This window comes from Chaetura pelagica, unplaced genomic scaffold, assembly GCF_000747805.2.
Source record: "Chaetura pelagica isolate M959 unplaced genomic scaffold, ChaPel_1.0 scaffold398, whole genome shotgun sequence".
In the NCBI taxonomy this organism is placed as follows: Eukaryota; Metazoa; Chordata; class Aves; order Apodiformes; family Apodidae; genus Chaetura; species Chaetura pelagica.
The window spans coordinates 327,858-345,993 of NW_009954305.1; the positions used below are offsets into that span (position 1 = coordinate 327,858).

The 18,136-nt window shown below is 35.5% G+C and overlaps 1 protein-coding gene across 6 annotated transcripts in view; it reads left to right on the forward strand.

Annotated features, from left to right (window-relative positions):
- Window positions 1–17,539, forward strand: part of KCNIP4 (Kv channel interacting protein 4) — a 320,568-nt gene extending 303,029 nt beyond the window's left edge. For 5 of the 6 annotated variants that reach the window (XM_010003913.1, XM_010003912.1, XM_010003911.1 and 2 more), the window contains 6 exons: window positions 404–473; window positions 5,773–5,843; window positions 11,119–11,226; window positions 12,323–12,427; window positions 12,751–12,813; window positions 17,492–17,539. In XM_010003913.1, the coding sequence (XP_010002215.1) occupies window positions 404–473; window positions 5,773–5,843; window positions 11,119–11,226; window positions 12,323–12,427; window positions 12,751–12,813; window positions 17,492–17,539 (465 nt within the window). Of the gene's footprint in view, window positions 1–396; window positions 474–5,772; window positions 5,844–11,118; window positions 11,227–12,322; window positions 12,428–12,750; window positions 12,814–17,491 lie in introns of all 6 variants that reach the window. The other variant, XM_010003917.1, reaches the window with a different exon arrangement.
- Window positions 17,540–18,136: the final 597 nt, after the last annotated feature.

The window sequence follows — 18,136 nt, forward strand, 5'->3', positions numbered from 1 at the left end:
GAGAATATGACTGCATGTTGTATCTTTAATACCTAACTGCAAATGCACTTTACATTCTCACTGGGTCAAGTGCTGCTAGTGGCTGTGGGAGCAGCAACCCATGGCCCTCTGTGGCACTGATGGCTCCATGCACAGCAGCACAGCGGTTGCTGTTCACCTCTGTCATTCTGTTCTCAAGACTGAAGTTCAGATATATGGCACAGAAGAAACTGTTGTCCCACAGGAATACTTTAGGAAGATACTTCAAAGTGATGCACACTCAATGCATTAATATTTGGTTGAAAGTGCAAAATCAGACATGATAAACTCAGGCTTACATACATGTTCTGTGTGGTCTCATGAACACGTGATTTAACTCTACTAAAGTGGACACTATTGATTTCTTGGCTTTCATTTTTTTCCGGAATGCCCCAGTGGTGTTGTCAATGAAGAAACTTTCAAAGAGATTTACTCTCAGTTCTTCCCACAGGGAGGTAAGTACTTAGCACACATAATTAGTACTACAGTGTACAGAGAATTATTTTAGTTTCTAAGTCTGACAAAATATTCTGTTGTTCGAATTGACAAGATTGTTGTCTCAAGCTCTGTCTGAACTAATGGGGTACTTACCTGGTGGCTGGACACATTTTGAAGTATATATTTCTGAATGCAATGATATCTACAAGAAGTCAGTATCCTGTTATCAAGTTCTCACCCGTGTACGGGTATCTCCGAAAACCAGGTTTCTCTGTGTGTATTGTTTCCTTTCAGACTTCCTACACAGTCTTCCCCATTCCCTTCTGTTTCACAAAAACTTTCTCAGGAAGAATGAAAGCTATAGGAGACTCTGTAGGTACCCCCTAATATCAATGGCAGAACCCCCTTGACTTCTATGCAGTTTCTGTACTTAAATGAGGGCACTTTTTTTGCTACCCTTACTTTCAATAAATTACTTTTGAGGGATTTCATTGATTTCTTTATTTTCATTAGCTTTCAGTGCAATGATGTTAGCACAGAAATGTGTAACAGTTTTTTGCCTTGAACCTTGGATTTTCTTTTAGTTTGAATTGTCTTCTTTTCTGCCTCTTGCTTTCAATCCTCCTTCTTCGTATTCTCTTACTGCTCTTCAATCCTGCCTCTTCATCTTCTCCTACAGCTACAGAGATTTGCATGTGTCCCTGGGACTGTTCATAGCTCTTTCTTTTCACTTCTATTTAAAAAACAAAACAAACAAACACCAAAAAGACCAACAAAAAAACCTCCCAGATTTAATTGGTAGGGACAGAACATCTCTCAGTTAGTTTTATTTTGAATAAAGACCTAGAAGGTAAAGAGCAGCATTCGATATGGATTACTATCACTGAAATCCTTAACAAGGAGGCACACTCAATAAGGAAGAACAAAAGCCTAAACAAATTGACCTGCCTACTGATTATGTCTATACCTAAGCTTTCAAACCGGGCTGACAATTAGTTCCAGATATTGTATTTTTTAGTTACCCTGGCTAGTGAAAATAATTCTCTGCATGTGATTTACTACACCTTTGCTACACTTAAAATTATAATACATTTTTTTTAAATAAGTATTTCCTATTGTTACACTCAAAATTGTTATTGGGCAAAGCAAAACTCACCTTTTATACAAGTAAAGCTAAAATTTATTGTTAGAATAAATTTAGTCTTAAAACCCTGATTTTTATTAGTCCAGAACTAGTTGTTACAGAAAGGAAATAATATTAATATAGTTAAAATTGTTGCATACACAATTATTAGTTTCTACCCCTGTTGCTGCTGTTAATGCTCCCCCTTCCCCTGGTCCTCTGGGCCTTTAGGGCAGTGTCATCAACTGGGAGAGGGGTTGGAGACTGCAGTGGACTGTCAGCATCTCCAGGAGGAACAGGATGTTCATGTTGGTGCTTTCTTCTTCCTTCATCTAAGATTCCTTGGGGGTCATTTATACACGTTTGCTAACATGTTTCAATGCCCTTCTTTTTCTCCATTGGTTGGCAATTCCACTTTGCACCCAAATCTATTATAGGTGCTCCTTTTACATGTGTTAGATCCTATCTCCTTGTTCTCTTTGCTACTCCTAAACCCAGCTTTGTCCAGCTCCACACATGCATTTCTTTGCTGACCACAGCTGAGTTGTTTACAGCTGCGGGGTCTCCGGTGCCAGCCTGTGCTCCATCCTGTCTCATCCTACACCTGCTGTCCCCTGAGCTGTGTCCTTTCTCCCCTCTGCTAAAGGTCTCTGCAAGCAAACGAGGCAGAAAGTTCTTCTTTCCACTGCACCGTTATGTTAGAGTTATAAATGCCTAGTTCTACATAAAATAACTGCTTGTTTCTACTACCTGTTACAAAGGCACAGTTACACTATTCACTACCATTTCAACAATTACTTTATCTGCAACAAGGGAGCTAAGCTTTTCTGAAAACAAAGGTTTTTTTCTTCTTTTCATTTTAGTAAAATACAGTAAAAAGTTTGATTTATAGCAGGGTAAAGAAGTATCAAATCCAGATAATTCACATAGCAGTAAGAGATGTTGTGTACTAGTAACAACTTTTTTAGCTTTCTTAATAAAGCTGCTTCAGGGATCTCAGCAAAAAGCACTGAGATGTGACCATCAGAAGCTACCCCCTTCCTCTCCCCATCCTCCATGGCCTCCATGCATCAGCTTTAGCAGTACATAAAGACAGCATAAAAAAATGTGAAAGGCTTATGTAGCTTTTCCCAAAATATCATTTAAAATACTCAGTGGAAACAGCACAAGAGCTGACTCTACCTGGGAGAGTAACAATCATATCTGTGGGCCCACCTAGGCTTGAATTGTTTTGTACAGGTTTTGTGCTGGTTTTTAGGTCCCTGTGTTGACTTTTGCCATTTTCTGAGAGATATGAGAGCCAAACTCTAATCTTTGTTTCTTACATTAGTCGAGGTATCTTCAATCCAAATTAATTGTCTGTATTTGTGTATCCCTGCATGCTAAATTTTGGTTTTATGTATGTCTGAATACTAGACAGGCAAAATAATGTTTGAAAGTTGTCCCCAGAATTAAACCATGTGTTGTACATATAGATCTGTGCCCCAGATACCACTTCAGCAAGCGACTTGCAAGACTGCCCAGGACAAGGTACAGGACGGGTAGAAAGAGGACATGTGGGCCACAAGAGTAACAAAAGAGATTACATTGGATTGCAGTAAAAGCAATATTTCTTAAAAGGCAGAAGTGGCTTTGTTAAAAGCTTTCAATGCCAGAAGGACATTCCATTAACTTCTTTTTAGAAAACTGCTGCCATACAGGTGAATGAATAGGCCCCCTGCGTTCATGCAATGGATTGCCTGATATAAAACAGGATTTGTTCTTTAGCTGGGCAGGTTGTAGAAAAGAATCCACACACTGAATTATTATTACACTGCTCCTCAGTTATGAACAGAACAGATTATGTTCATGGTCTGATAAGGCATACTCTCAGATGTATAATGACTACCATATTTTGCCTCTGATGTTTAAAATGCTTTAATGGTGTATTTCAAAGGAGTTCTGATTTAATATCTATTCCTGTCTCAACTTGTCAAAATATCAATTTAGCCTAGTAGTTATGATATCAGATCCTCAAAAATAACACATATTTTATTTAAAAAGTTAAGCCTTTGTCTAAGATGATTCATGTTCAAGATTTAGGGAGGCAGGAAGGAATCACATTAATCAGTTCTAATTAAAAGATCAGTGTACCTCATCTTTCCATGGTTTTGAAGGCAAAATTTCAAACCAGAACGGCTTGAACAAAAAACATGGACAAAACTCTGGTTTGATTTTGTTTGGTTTCTTTTTTTCAGAAGAGTTTACTAGAAGGAAAAGATTCTGCAGTTTGAGCTTTTTTTTTTTTTTTTATTCATATACCATCATACAAAAAGAGCAGTATATTGTATCATGTATGGGTAACAAACCATAAAAAAATATTTGTGTTAACCTTTGTGTTTTCCATAATTTACAGAAAATAGGAGTTTTTCACATGTTTTCAAGAAATAAATGTCAAGAGAACAGGAAGTTATTTAAAAGACATATTACAGTACTTCTATAAAATGTTTTTCTCCTGAAGATGGTTTACATGCTATTGCACAACAGAAGTTCTGGTAGATCATAAAAAATATAACTATTAAAATCCTAAATATAAACTGAGATTTTAAAATTTACATTTTTTAGTTAAAGTGAGAGTTTATCTGCTAGACCATGCTTAAGAAATTAAACTGATGACTGGATATATGGATTAATTGTTTTGGTTTTTTTAATTATCTGAAAAGGTATTAATAGACACAGGGTTTAAAAGCTGCAGAATTGTTTCTTGTTACAAGTATTAAACTTCACATGAAACTAACACACTGAAGTAAGACCAAAGATTTTACTTAATAATATCAAGTCTGAATCTGTGAGCTACAAAGTTTTGAGTTTTGATACATTTGGTTCCTTGGGCTCAAGGGAGCATTTTGAGTGAGTGACCCAAAACTATCAGTTTAATTCAAAACAGTATTTTGAGATGTGACAAATAAAGGTTTTCAGGATTAATAGGAAACAAAATGGTTGAGTGCCAAGAAACCATGAAAAAGCACCTCAGCACTGATGAAGTTTTCCCCTGATATGAAAAGTTTTCATTCTGAAAAGGGGATATGGATTTAATAACAATTCTCAGTTTACTAAAAGTTTGGGAGGTTAATCTTAAATAACCTAAAATAAATGTAACTACATTAAGTGGAAAGAGCAAAGCAATTAAATGTAAACAATACCTCAGCCTACATTAATTTTCATGGTTTTCATTAATTTTCATGGGAGGGAAAACATACTGAGGAAAGCTGACTTCCCATAACCCCAGCAGCTTGTACCTCATACCAACAGGGCAGTCTCTGGAGCAGCTCTCTCTTCCCACTATATTACTTCTGCAGCAGGTTGTGCCCCTTGGCAGGCATTCAGTGGTAATGGAAATATGGATTTTTACAAAAACTTAGAGGCTAGACAGATTTATATTCATGTTGTCTTGTGTTTCTAAAGTGAGTCGATATGCACCTCTCCACAAGTTTGAAGAGTGCACAAATTAGTGAAAGGATCACTTGGTTAAGGTCATCTTTCAGAATCTTATTGACCACTTAATTAAGTCACAGCCAATTTTTCCATGTTTTTTAAGTACCTAGCCCTCAGACAATGTTCATGGGAATTAAGCAGCAAACCAACTTCAAGAAAGTGCTTCTCTGGACAGGTTTTTATCTCACCTGAGGGTGAGCACAGAAGAAGCTTTCTGACAAGCTCAGCTTCAACCTGGGTAACAGGCCTTTCTTCAGACTAAAAACAGGTGCATGGATGATAGTGTCTGCTTCCCTCATTTAAAGTAAATAAATGCACTTATTTTTCTTCTTTAACACATGAGATAGATCCCCCCTCACCATCATTTAACTGATGAAGTATCATTCCCATTAACACAGGTTGTTTCAGAGTACAATAACATGACTTCTTGCTATTCATTCAGGTATCAGTGATTAGCAGAAACGGGAACAAAAATTAATAAAGATATTCTAGACCAGAATTTTAGATTTTCTGTTCCTAACAGTGTGGCTACCCACATATTCACATTTATAATTTATCCCTCCTCCCCTGCCAGAGAAATTTAAACTGAACTGAAAATTTGGCCTTGCTATCAAATATTGGTATCAAAATATATCTTGGTATTGAAGTGTTTGACAGAATGAAATGAAATTAAATAAGATGTGCTTATTGTGAATTCTTTTTTCTGTTTTAAATTTCAGATTCCACAAATTATGCACATTTTCTGTTTAATGCATTTGACACTGATCACAATGGATCTGTAAGTTTTGAGGTAAGTGATACTGTTCCTTCCTTCTCCGCAACAGAATATTTTGCCATTCCTTGTAATTAAATACAGTTTGTTGGCTTTATCTTATGGCTTTCCTAATGAAAAATTTTGCTTATTCTACTCAAGGTTCAAGATTTTCCAATTTATCAACAGAAGTCATTATTACTATTTGACAATTACATATCCCAAAATGGTAACTCAGACTGTGCTGCTACATAATATTTTTATAAATCTGTTCATTTAAATGTTAACCCAGTTTCTATGCAAGTTACATAAAATAATCCTTATCTTCCTTCCTGCCTCTGCAAGGTGAGAAGGACTCTGAACTACACCTAATGTTATGGGGATGACTGAGGCAAAATGGGATTGCTCACACACTCTACAAAAAAAGGGTTTAAAGTGAATGTATTTAAAAGCACAAGTGTTTGAAATTCATTTTTCCTCCATTTAGCTGCCTTATCTGTTTTCAAAAACCTGCCTTTCTCTGCTAGGGCTGATGTCATCACCTGGAAAGGCTGATGACTTCAATGCTATAAAAAGGGCAAGTTACTGCAAAAGTTTAGATGAAAACAGGGTCTAAAAAATGCTGTGAAGGAGCCATTATTCTAAGGTATAGAATTAAGAAAATACACAGTTTTATTATTTCCTTTATGTTATGAAATCTGACAGAAATCTTTGAAAGCATTTTCTTTGCTTTATTATTGGTGTAATTTGGAAGGAGAACCCTCACCAAGTAGGTGCACTGTGATGAGAAATCTATTGCTCAACTGGAACTGTAACCAGATCATGTGTGGAGGATAATGTGCATTTATTTCAAACAAATATGAACCCCATCTACCCTTTTCTGGGCTGCAGAAACCAATGGGCTCTGCGTTAAACTAGAAGCAGGAACAGAGGATTTATTCATATATGCTCAACGTAGGTTAATTCTACAATAAGTCCTTCTAGTCAAGTTTAGCAGAGGCAATGCAAGAAAACATTTTTAACATCAATATTTCAGAAGTCTTTCTGCTGTTACCATTAAGAATAATGAGAACAAAAGAAGCTTTTGTATTTTTCCTGGATAATTTGTTGACATTTGCATCTCAGACAGAAAGCCTTAAGAAATGCAGTAAAAATGAAGCTCTTTTAAAGTGATTTGAATACCTCAAAGTGCAAGTCTGTGTATATTTTTTTTTTTTTTTAAAAGCCTTTGAGTAAAATAAAGCAGTGAAAAAAGAGAAGTGGTGGGACTTTTTACAGCCAAACCAGACATTTCCAGCTTACTTCTGTTCAGTATCAACTCAGAGCAATTTAGACTTTGATATTATTTGCATTGTGAATCCTACATAACCCTAATGCTGTCAAGACTCTTGCTTCTGTGTCCTGTACCAGCATTACACTTACAAACTGTATTACAGAAATTCTAAAAGCAACCTCCTTTTGTTAAAAATGTTGAGGGGTTTTTTTTCAAATAATGTCAAAGTAGCTGTAAAATGTGAAAATAGGTATTGTGAAATATGAAAAATACAACTGTGATTTTTTTTTTCCTGTTCCTTTTTTAGCCCAGGTGCAACTGTGCCTTATTTTTTCTATAGCAATCTGTACTCTAGCATTCTAATTTCCATTAGGAAAACAAGCAAAAAAACCCAAAGCAAAACAAAACAAGCAAAAAAACCAACAACAAACAGCACAAAAGGGAGACAAAAAGAGAGTGATTTAAAAATTATAATTCATCTAAATTTACTTTCTATATCAAAGTGTAGGAGTAAATACAGTTTAATAAAATGTCCTATGATGAAAAACACACTGTCTCTTGTATATAAAATGGATATGAAAATCTTAAAGGGTATTGAAAAAAATGTAAGCAAGAACAAAATATTTTGTGTTGCACTCTGCTTTTTCTAATGAAGCAGTGGTAGCTGCAATTGTGGGGAAAAAGAAATAAATATTTTGTTCTAGCTTTTTAATCTTTATTCCTTAAATTTCAAGCCCAAAACTGTTAAGTGTTAGACTTAAGAATAACTTCAACACACACCTCCATTGGATGAGATTGCTTGGTTTCTTAGTGAACTGAATTATTTTTTTTTCTGTCAGACACCGACAGATGTGAAAGCAGGGTTTCCACTTCCTGCATGAATATTGTCACTGAATCCAACTGAAGATGTGGGCCTCAAAGCAGTCAGGAAACTTGAGGCTAATTAATTTTACACAGATGGTCAAAGGTAAAGCACATTGGACTCACACACAAATATCCAAATAAGAAGATCTAGATGCAGTTTAAGGCTATTCTAAATGTGATTTTCATAGAATCATAGAGTGTGTAGGGTTGGAAAGGACCTTTAAAGGTCATCTAGTCCAGCCCTCCCTCCAGTGCACAGAGACCATTTTAATTAGATCAGGTTGCTTAGAGCCTGGCGAAGCCTGACCTTGAATGTTTCCCAGGGATGGGCCCTCCACCATATCTCTAAGCAACCTGTTCCAGTGCTTCACCACCCTAATTGTAAATAACTTCTTCCTAATATCTAATCTAAATCTACTTTGCTATAGTTTAAGACCATTCCCCCCACTTGTCCCCCCATCCTATTGCTACACACCCTTGTAAACAATCCCTCCCCAGCTTTCCTGTAGTCCCCCTTCAGGTACCCCTTCATGAAGGGGAAAGTCACACAGTAATCTCACTAATTCTCAGTGCCTTAACATACAAAGATGTACCCAAATGCAATGGAGATAGTTTAAGACTTTTTGTTGTTTTTAGTGAAAACCAAACTTGTATTTGTTGCTCAAAATATCATTAATAATACTTAGCAAAGTTGTTGGTGATTTTTTTATTGCTTTATTCCTCAATTGTTACCTGAGAATTTTGCATTGCTTAGTAAATTAGCATGCATGCTTATGCAGAACCATAGGAAAGTCCAGAACTTTAGATCAAACATAACTTTGGTATTTCACTAATAATAGTAATAACGAATCATTGTCTCCAAGGTGGTAATATGAGGGTAGCACTTTCATTAATTTATCCGAGTGTGATTACCTGTGTCCAACACAAAAAGCCTCGTTCATACCATGTAGAAAGCAAGCTGTTTTTTCTTAGTGATCAGATCAGCAGTGATCTCATAAGCATTTTAATACCAGCTGCTGTAAAGTAACTACAAAGAAATGTATTTCCTCTGAACAGCAGCACCTCCTTGGTCATCTTTGTTTTATGCATGCCAGGGCTTCACATCTTCTGTGATTAACATTCAACTTGATTCCTTTCAAAAATCCTGAGGATCCAAAAATGGATTTAGGTGCCTGCCTAGCTACTTCTTCTGGCCTTGAACAAGACAAAAAGGAACATGTGATCAGGTGGAATAATTTTAAGCTTTCCTATGGATTTGAGACAGCACACTATTAAGCTTGTTAATTAATTTGTTAATGAACCAGTTCTCCCCAAAAATTTACCAAGGGATAAAGCAATCAGAAAGTGATCAACAACCTTGATAAGAGATAATTACTCACTGCTGGAAAAAAAAAAAAAAAAATTAATCCCAGCTCACCACAGGCTCTACAGAGAAAGGAAGAAGGCTAAATAATCAGGAAAGGAAAAAGATAAACTCTTTAGATAGAATAAATGCAAAAATGTTGCTGGTGCCCAATTTCAAATAAATTCGGAGTTCTTATATATAATACTCTAAGAAAGTAAAGTTATTGGGGGGTCTTTGCAAGGGACTTCAGGAAAAGCTACGTTAAGAATGTGAATAGTGCAGAAAAGATTTTAAGACATGGTACTGAATTAAAAAGGTTAATTGCTAATGCTGTAATGTGATCAGATCTGTTCAGATTTTCTTGAACATTTCAATACTTAACAGTACAGTGCTAAAGAGCTGTTTGGAGATTTAACCCTGTGACCCTCAATTAGTCACTGAGATGTCGACAAGACAAGTTGAGCAAAACTCTTTAAAGATTCATGTACCCATTTGCCCCAAAGGGCACATATACCAATAAGACAGAAACTTATGACAGACTAAGAAAGCCCAGAGCATGCCACTTGAATTGTTAAAAAGATTGCAGTTGTCAAAAGGGATGTCTGTGCCTGCTAGACCATCTGAGGCCAGGATATCTGTGTATACTTCAGTATATGTGGTAGACTTAGACTGTGTGGTACATCAGGCCTTTGTAATTTAGGTCTCACCTCAGTGGAGTCCTTTCTATTGTTCTTGTTTCAAGCAAATGCATAAACTTTAATGGTTGCTAATAAGAATTTTTTCAGCTTTTATTGTTTCTATTTTAACATTACTATAAGACTCCCTGTATGTCTTTTCCAATGACGTAGAAATGCACATTAAAATATAATCTCTTGCCATATTCTGCTTAATCTTATGGAGACAATTTTGTAGATTTTTGAGTTTACAAGCTTAACAAATAGAGAAAACTGGAGCAGAGTTAGGAAAAAAGAAGCTATTGTTTAAACAAAGTTAACATGCTCAGAAATATAGAAGACAGATGATGACACATCCCAGATGATATCTTCTTCGATTTGGACGGTGGTCATTAAATGTAAATGAGGTTTGTGCTGTCAAAAGAGTATGAACTATAAAACAAAAACATGTAACTAAATATTACCTATAAAGAATCTTGAAGACTTCTGATTTATTTTTGTGGAATATTTTACAGCAATAGAGTGTTGATGGGTCCCAAAAGCATTAAGGTGATAGATGGAGACATAGTAAAAGTTATTCCCTATCATATTTACAATAAAAGGTTTAAGTGTTGAGGTGTACTGTAGCATACATGGAGGTTCAAATGTTGACTGCAGCAGATTGACCTAAGAGTTCTGAGAACCACATATTCCACTTCCAACAAGGTATCAATTTAGCAATAATTAAATGTTCCTTAGTAGGCAGCTCTCACAAATTTTTTTCTCCTGTGCTTAGATTAATCCAACTCCCACTTAAGCTGCTTTTTTTTTTTTTTTTTTTTTTTTTTAACCATTAAACCATGGAGATTCCTTTTCCCTGGTACTAAGTTCAAGTAGAACTGCTTATGTGAGGCATTTCAGAGGATAAATCCACTAACAGAAAGTTATGGCTTATTTTATAGAAAATTACTCATTAATTAGGAGTGTGCAAAGACTGCCTAGATTGTTAATTATATAAAAAAATATAAATCCTTAACACTTACTGTGGAGCAAAAAAAATATAGGAAGAACATACCTTTCCAGACTTCTGTGCTTCTGAACAATGCATTATTCTAGTTTTCTCAATGTTTGTAAAAAATGGCTCAATTCCAAACTGACCAAGACCTTTCATCCATTTAGGATTTTGTGATGGGTCTCTCAATTTTACTCCGAGGGACAGTACAGGAGAAACTGAATTGGGCTTTCAATTTGTATGATATAAATAAGGATGGATATATAACTAAAGAGGTAAGGTTACTTTTTACGCTAATCACTGAAACTAAAGGTTGTATATGTAAATTCTGCTTTCAAAGAAGGATGGCTTCATTGTCAAATCAGAAGCATTAACAAATCAACATATATTACAAAACTAGAGATGCTAACAATAAAGTAATTTTCTAATTTTAAAGACAAAAATAGAAATGGGAAAAGCTTCACAGCGATTGTAAAAGGTCAGAATTCATCAGGTACAGATATTTTTTGATTCAACTTATGCCTATGTATTTGCACATTTAGTCCATTTAGACACTAGGATCAAGTCATTTGGTAGGATATTTGGACAAAAAAGGATTAAGTATGTGGGCCATAATTGCTACTCCTTTTATGAACCTGTTTCTCTAAAAAAATTTTACTTGAAAGAAAATGTATATTAAAAGATTCCTCCATTTTTTATTCTGCAAGAATTCAACACAAATTACAGGGGAACCAAATGAGTGCTTTCATAAAAATTATGGGTTTTTTTCAAAACTAGGTCTTTATGTAAATATGTTACACTTGTAATTTTACACTTGTAGAAAAACACTTCATATTATTATAAAAGGGTGTCCTATAGAATAATTCCTCAGCATACTGACAGATGACTTGTTTTCATAATTATTCTGTTTTTACAAATCACTCTATTACCAAAATTCAAAGCTTTTGGTATAAAAGGAGAACTCTCTGCATATGTACGGGTGTGGGCATGGGTGCTTTTGTTTTCTCTAGGGAAAAATCAGTAGTAAGAAGCTGAGGTGCTTTGGCCATTAATTTTCTGTTACAGAACTGCTTTTCCTGTTTAGTTTTATTCACAAGACCTCAGGAGATTCTTCCTGCAATCCGTGAACTTGCGTATATTCTAAGTAATTTAAAATCAAAATCATACATATGTATCTATTTAACAAGTTTATGCTAGAATTTGTAGGAGCATAGTAGTTCCTTCTTGAAGCTTTTCAGCTGTACAATAACAGGCACAATCTTAATTTTTTTATTTTAAAATGTAAATCCTAAAAATAATTTATCTGGTCTAAGTTAAATCAGTGTCTACAATGCACCTTATATTACATGGGACATATTTTTTTCTCTTCAGGAAATGCTTGATATCATGAAAGCAATATATGACATGATGGGGAAATGCACCTATCCTGTTCTCAAGGAGGATGCACCTAGACAACATGTGGAAACATTTTTCCAGGTGGGTCGTGTAACATGAGCCAAAAACACTGATCTGTTAGCAAGTATAGAAAGGTTTTCATTGTTGTAACAGTTTTGCATATCCTACCAATTTTGTAATTCTTTCTCTTCTGTGGTTCCATCCCAAGTTCCTCAGATCACTCATTGCAGCTTGCTTTTTCAACACTAAGCTCCTTAAGCTTATTCTAGTATATCACTATATCTTTAGAACATTTTGGCCTGTTTGTTCCTATGCTGACATATAACTGAAATGAATAATAAAAATAATTTGGTTTACACAGAATTTCAGTAGGATAAACATGCATTCTTATTCTTTCTGAACAGAAAATGGACAAAAACAAAGATGGAGTAGTTACCATAGAGGAATTCATAGAGAGCTGCCAGAAAGTAAGTATGCAGTGATAAGTACTGAACTTCAAGCTGTTGGCTAGTGTTACCATAGTGCTACACAGGTCTCTGGAGTGACAGTGATGGTAATCTTAATACCAGAGACAGGATTTTCCCAAGGTAGAGTACGTGTATACACCATTACACAGAAACACTAAACAAATTTGTGGTCTGAACATGTAGAAGAAATGTTGTATATGAGGGATATATGATTGCTTATAAGACAAATGTGTCTGCCTCCCTTCTCTCTTTAACAGTGTTTTGCTTATGCTTGGTAGCAAAAAGTTTCTTCACATTCAGTTAAATATTTATTTCTATGTTCAGCCTATGCTACAGAACACATTCCTGCTATAATTGGCATATAGTCACAGCAATAATATATCTTGAAAAATCTGTCATCTAGAGGAGTGTTACTCAAACAGCAAGTCATGATCTGCTAGAGGCCTTAGAAATGGAAAGTGCAAGGATCTTGCCAAGGTTTGGATGGCAGGAGTTAATAGCAGACAAGTTTTCTCAAGGCAAGAGAGTGAGAACTGATTGTGATTATCAGTTGCAAGTGTTTAAACTACCCAAGTGGCTGTTAATTTCCTTCAACTGCTGAAAGTAGCTCCTTGCCTCTAGAGCTACGAATGAAAATAAATTTTTGCAGCAGAAGTTACAGCTTGCTTTCACTCCTCTGCCCTTCAGAAACTGGCTTGCTCTCAGACTAGAAGACAATATGAGGAGAGGTAAGTTGCATTTTCAGAAAGTTAAGGAACTACTATTAATTTGTCAGTTAAAAAACACACAAAAAGGAAACAAAAATTACAACATAATGATAAGTCTTTGGCATGAGATTGTTATGTATTGTGAAGTGTCACATTAGGCCTAGTGATAAGATTGATTACATTATTCAAATTGATGTGCCAAATAAGCCAACATTATTTGTTACTGTGAGAAATATAAAAAAGTATAGTGGTGCTTTACTGGTACCTCGTCCAGGCTAACTCTAATTAATATGACACAGACCACTAATATAGCCTGTGTATATTGATTCTTATCTACTATATGAAGAAGGGAGCAGTAGACAAGAGACAGGATAAAACAAGACTAGAAAAATGAATGCAGTTAAGTGAGTGATAGATTTTTAATCTTGTGGAACAAGAAAGGCTGAACAGCAAATAGCAAAGATGCTCTAGAACTTGTCTGTTTTTATATGCATCTGTAGTTATTCCTTGGAGTTGCTCTCATGAGCAAAGCTACCTAGTAAGTGATTCTTTGTTTGATTTTAATCTGCTGTTTTGGGGGGATGGAAGGCAGACAAGACCTCTTCGAACTGTGGCTGTTCTGTGTATCCTTAGGAATGGGCATTGGTAGTGTCTTATGTGTGGCAGTGATCTATTGCATTGATCATTCTTCTAGCTTGTCCATCTTGTTCAATACGAATTAAAGGCATTTGCTCTGCTATAGCTGAGTGATTATCAGAAACAGAGATGAGATGAATTTCCCAGCTGAGGTGTGCAGAGGTCTGGAAGTTAAATGACAGATTACTTTGGATATGACAGCAATTGCAGTGATGAGCCAAATGATTAATTTATGAAGAAAATTGGTACCATCAATAAGGACTTGCTCTCTCCCTTTCCAATGTGATTCACAGTTTCTCACATCAGCTAGAAGATTTCTTATTTACTTCTGAATATTCAGAAGACACATGAGGGAGATGCCCTCTAAACTGCTACGTAACAGAGACAGTGTTCTTATTGTGCCACTACCTCACCTTCACTTGCTTTTAACTTGAAAAGTGTCAATGTTTCTTGATTCAAAAAGTATCTTGCTGTCTAAACTCTTAGTCTCTCTACCTATTAAGATCTGTTCTATTAAGACCTCTGAGCTACAGAGTATGTAATCCATGTCTATTTCAAGATTTCTTTTCAGACATGAGATTTGGAGTTAGAATTCAACCCAAGTCCTTCAAGAAACTTGATTCAGGAATCTTTGCGGCTTCAGCCTTTTCAGAATTACATTTTTCACAAAGGACAATCGTACCTGCTTCCTTTTAAAACACAGCTGTAGGAAACCTTTTTTTTAATATCCCATTAGGTATGACACTGATCTAAAAAAAATTAAGGTTCAGGTTCCTTTCTTTCCTCAGTACGCAATGAGTCACATCATGCAATATTTTTGTTTTCCATATGTTCTGGTGTTATGGATAAACACTGCCTTTCATTCAGTCTCTTTTTTCCAAGCTGTAAAGTACTCATTTATTCAGTTATTCCTCCCAGGAAAACCACTCCACACCTTTAATCACCCTTGGATTAATCACCCTTTATACTGCTGCTAGTTCTACTATTTTTGCTTATCAGGACATTCAGGACAGGGACACAGCACACCTGCTGCTCCCTAGGTTTTCACAGCTATGGTGGCTTCCTCATCTACAAACCTTCCTTTGGTATCAAGGTTAGGGCACATCTGCTCAAAACCTCTGCCAGTTTCCCTAACAAATGACAAGCTCAGACCCTGGAATGGAAAGCCCCACTGATAATTATGGCAGCCAGAGCTGCATCTGGTGCATGTGAAAATAAGATAAAGGCATCCATAATTCTACAGCGACCATCTGCCTTTTTTTTCCTACTTCAAAAAAAGAAGAACAACAAAAAAGAGCTACTAAAAGTCACCATCTTCCAAATATTATGACAAGTTTGTATTTTCTTGTGAAGTGTCTTCCCATTTGACTGACTAAAGGAGGGGCACTGGAAGTTTTCTCTATAGAAATAGCAAACTTCAGAAAAATGGATCTTATTTTAGAAGACTACTAGTTCCATTAGTGATGATATTATAAAATTGGTGGCAACTATCAGTGCTTTAAATTTAAATGTGTTTGTTTTGTACATTTGCTGAGCTTAGTTGCCAATGTGTATTAAAAAATACTCAAATTACAAATTATTCTAGTTAAACTTGAACCTTAATCAGTGATCTTAATAGTATACTTATGTTTCAAAACAATGCAATGGGAAAAAGTTTATTTTCATTTCCAGTAATTTAATACAGTATATTTCCTATACAAACTTTTAAAGCATTTATCTACATAGCCTATTTCTTTGAAATGACAGTGTAATTGTTTTTATAAGTTAGTTTATCAGCAGAAAATAGTTGTAGACCACTTATTACAGCAACATCACTTGAAATGATAGAGGGAATCAAAGATTAAAACCCCCCTATGCGTGTTTCATAACATAGATCAAGGAAATTACTTAGATTTGTCATTTTGGACACAGAAAATCACTCACTAGACTGAACAGTGAATACTTTAACTGGGAATCAATATGGAACTTTTGTTATTAATACACAGGAGGCCTACATACCTGTCAGTGGCAGAGAACACTGTGAGAGAACCTTTTTAAGAAATGTTTTTTTAATGCACCTTTTTCATGAAACTTCCTAAAATATTAAGAATCATAGAATCATAGAGTCATTAAGTTTAGAAGGGGCCTTAAAGATCATCAAGTTCCAACCCCCCTGCCGTGTGCAGGGAACCCCACCACTAGAACAGGTTTCTCAAAATCTCATCCAACCTGGCCTTAAAAACCTCCAGGGATGGGGCATCAGCAACCTCCCTGAGCAACCCATTCCAGTTCCTCACCACCCTTAGAGTGAAGAATTTCTTCCTAATATCTAACTTAAATCTCCCCTCTCACAGTTTAAAACCATTACCCCTTGTCCTATCACTATCTTCTCCAACAGGTCCGTCTTTCTTGTGCTTTCTTACAGTGGAGACCAGCAAATGCTAAATGAGCATATAAAATACTCTTGTATTGTATTGTGCAACCAACTGTTGATCCAGAAGTTTTGCCAAGTATTGGCTTCTACAAGTGAACTCTTTCTTCTATACACTGAAAATTAAATGTTACAAAAAAACCCTTATTTTTTCATGAGTGCTGTGCTGAGAGATATTTCCTGACAAAAAGTGGAGCACAGAGTGATGCATCAATAAGCATTATGGACATGTTCCTGTGTGACCTGCCCTAGGTGGTCCTCCTCTGGGGGGCTGAACTAGATGATCTCCAGAGGTCCCTTCCAACCCCTGACATTCTGTGAATCTGAAAGTTGAAGGTTTTCTTACCTACCTAATGCAAAACAATCAGTAAGTAGAAGTAGTGTTGAAAAGCAGCCAACATCTTTCAGTGTGGACACACAGAAAATCTGAGCTAGGGAGTCAAGTGTTGTGATATTTGTGGAACTGACTGACTCAGTGGTTCATGCAAAGGTGCACACTTAAATCTATTTTATTTTAGAATCATCCCCAGCTATGCAGTAGGATTCCCTAAAATTGCAAAAAGTCTCCTGTGTATGATACACAAGATTAGCAATTTCATGTATGGATTCATACTTCAGCTACAACAGTTATATCTTTATTTTTTGTTTATATGTATTTTGTTATGCTGGATATAAACCTATAATCTCTGAAATCCTGTAGACTTACTACTGCATTTGGAACAGAATTTTGGTTTAACTAATATGCAAAGTAATCTGTTTAAGCATAGATCCATGACAGCATTTTTCTGTTAAGAATTTCTCAAAAAAAGTTAAAAAATAATGTTGTTAACAAAAATATACTAAGTTCTACCCAATTTTACTACAGATATTTTCAAATTACATTTGTAATGGTGTATGATACTTGGGTTTTTGTTCTTTTTTACAGGATGAGAATATAATGCGATCCATGCAGCTCTTTGAAAATGTGATTTAATGAAGACATAAGGCCTACACCTAAGGGACAAGTCTGAGCTATTCTGCAACATTATCTAAAAGATGGATTTCCCACTTTATCATAAATAAAATTACTCAGCTGTACACTGAGACATGTATTATGCAAATAATTTTTTTATTACAAATTTTTCCCTAAAACATCCTTTGTAAAATATAAAATTTAGCACTTGAACAGTGGCTACATTAGTTAACAAGATTGTTCTGAAATGTCAAGCTTTTACTCCAAATTCAAACAAAATAAGACCTGACATTATGCAGCTTTATTATTATTCCAGCCCCTAGATAAAATAGATGCTACCACAAGGAGATTAAATAAATACTCTTAGTTTTGCTACTCATTTGTACTGGATTATGCTCCAGGTGTTTGAGTGTATTTCTTAATTCTTAGCTTCTAATTTACAGAGACATTGTCATGTATTTTTCTTTTCACATTTGCATGGTGTAGTCCTCATTTTTTTTGAGGAATACATTGAGTTAAAGTGCTACAGTCCATGTGCAATGCGCATCTAGCTGCAATTGCCTTCCACGTTTGACTTGCTTTTGTCTTAAAAAAAAACAACAAACCAAACCTAATGAA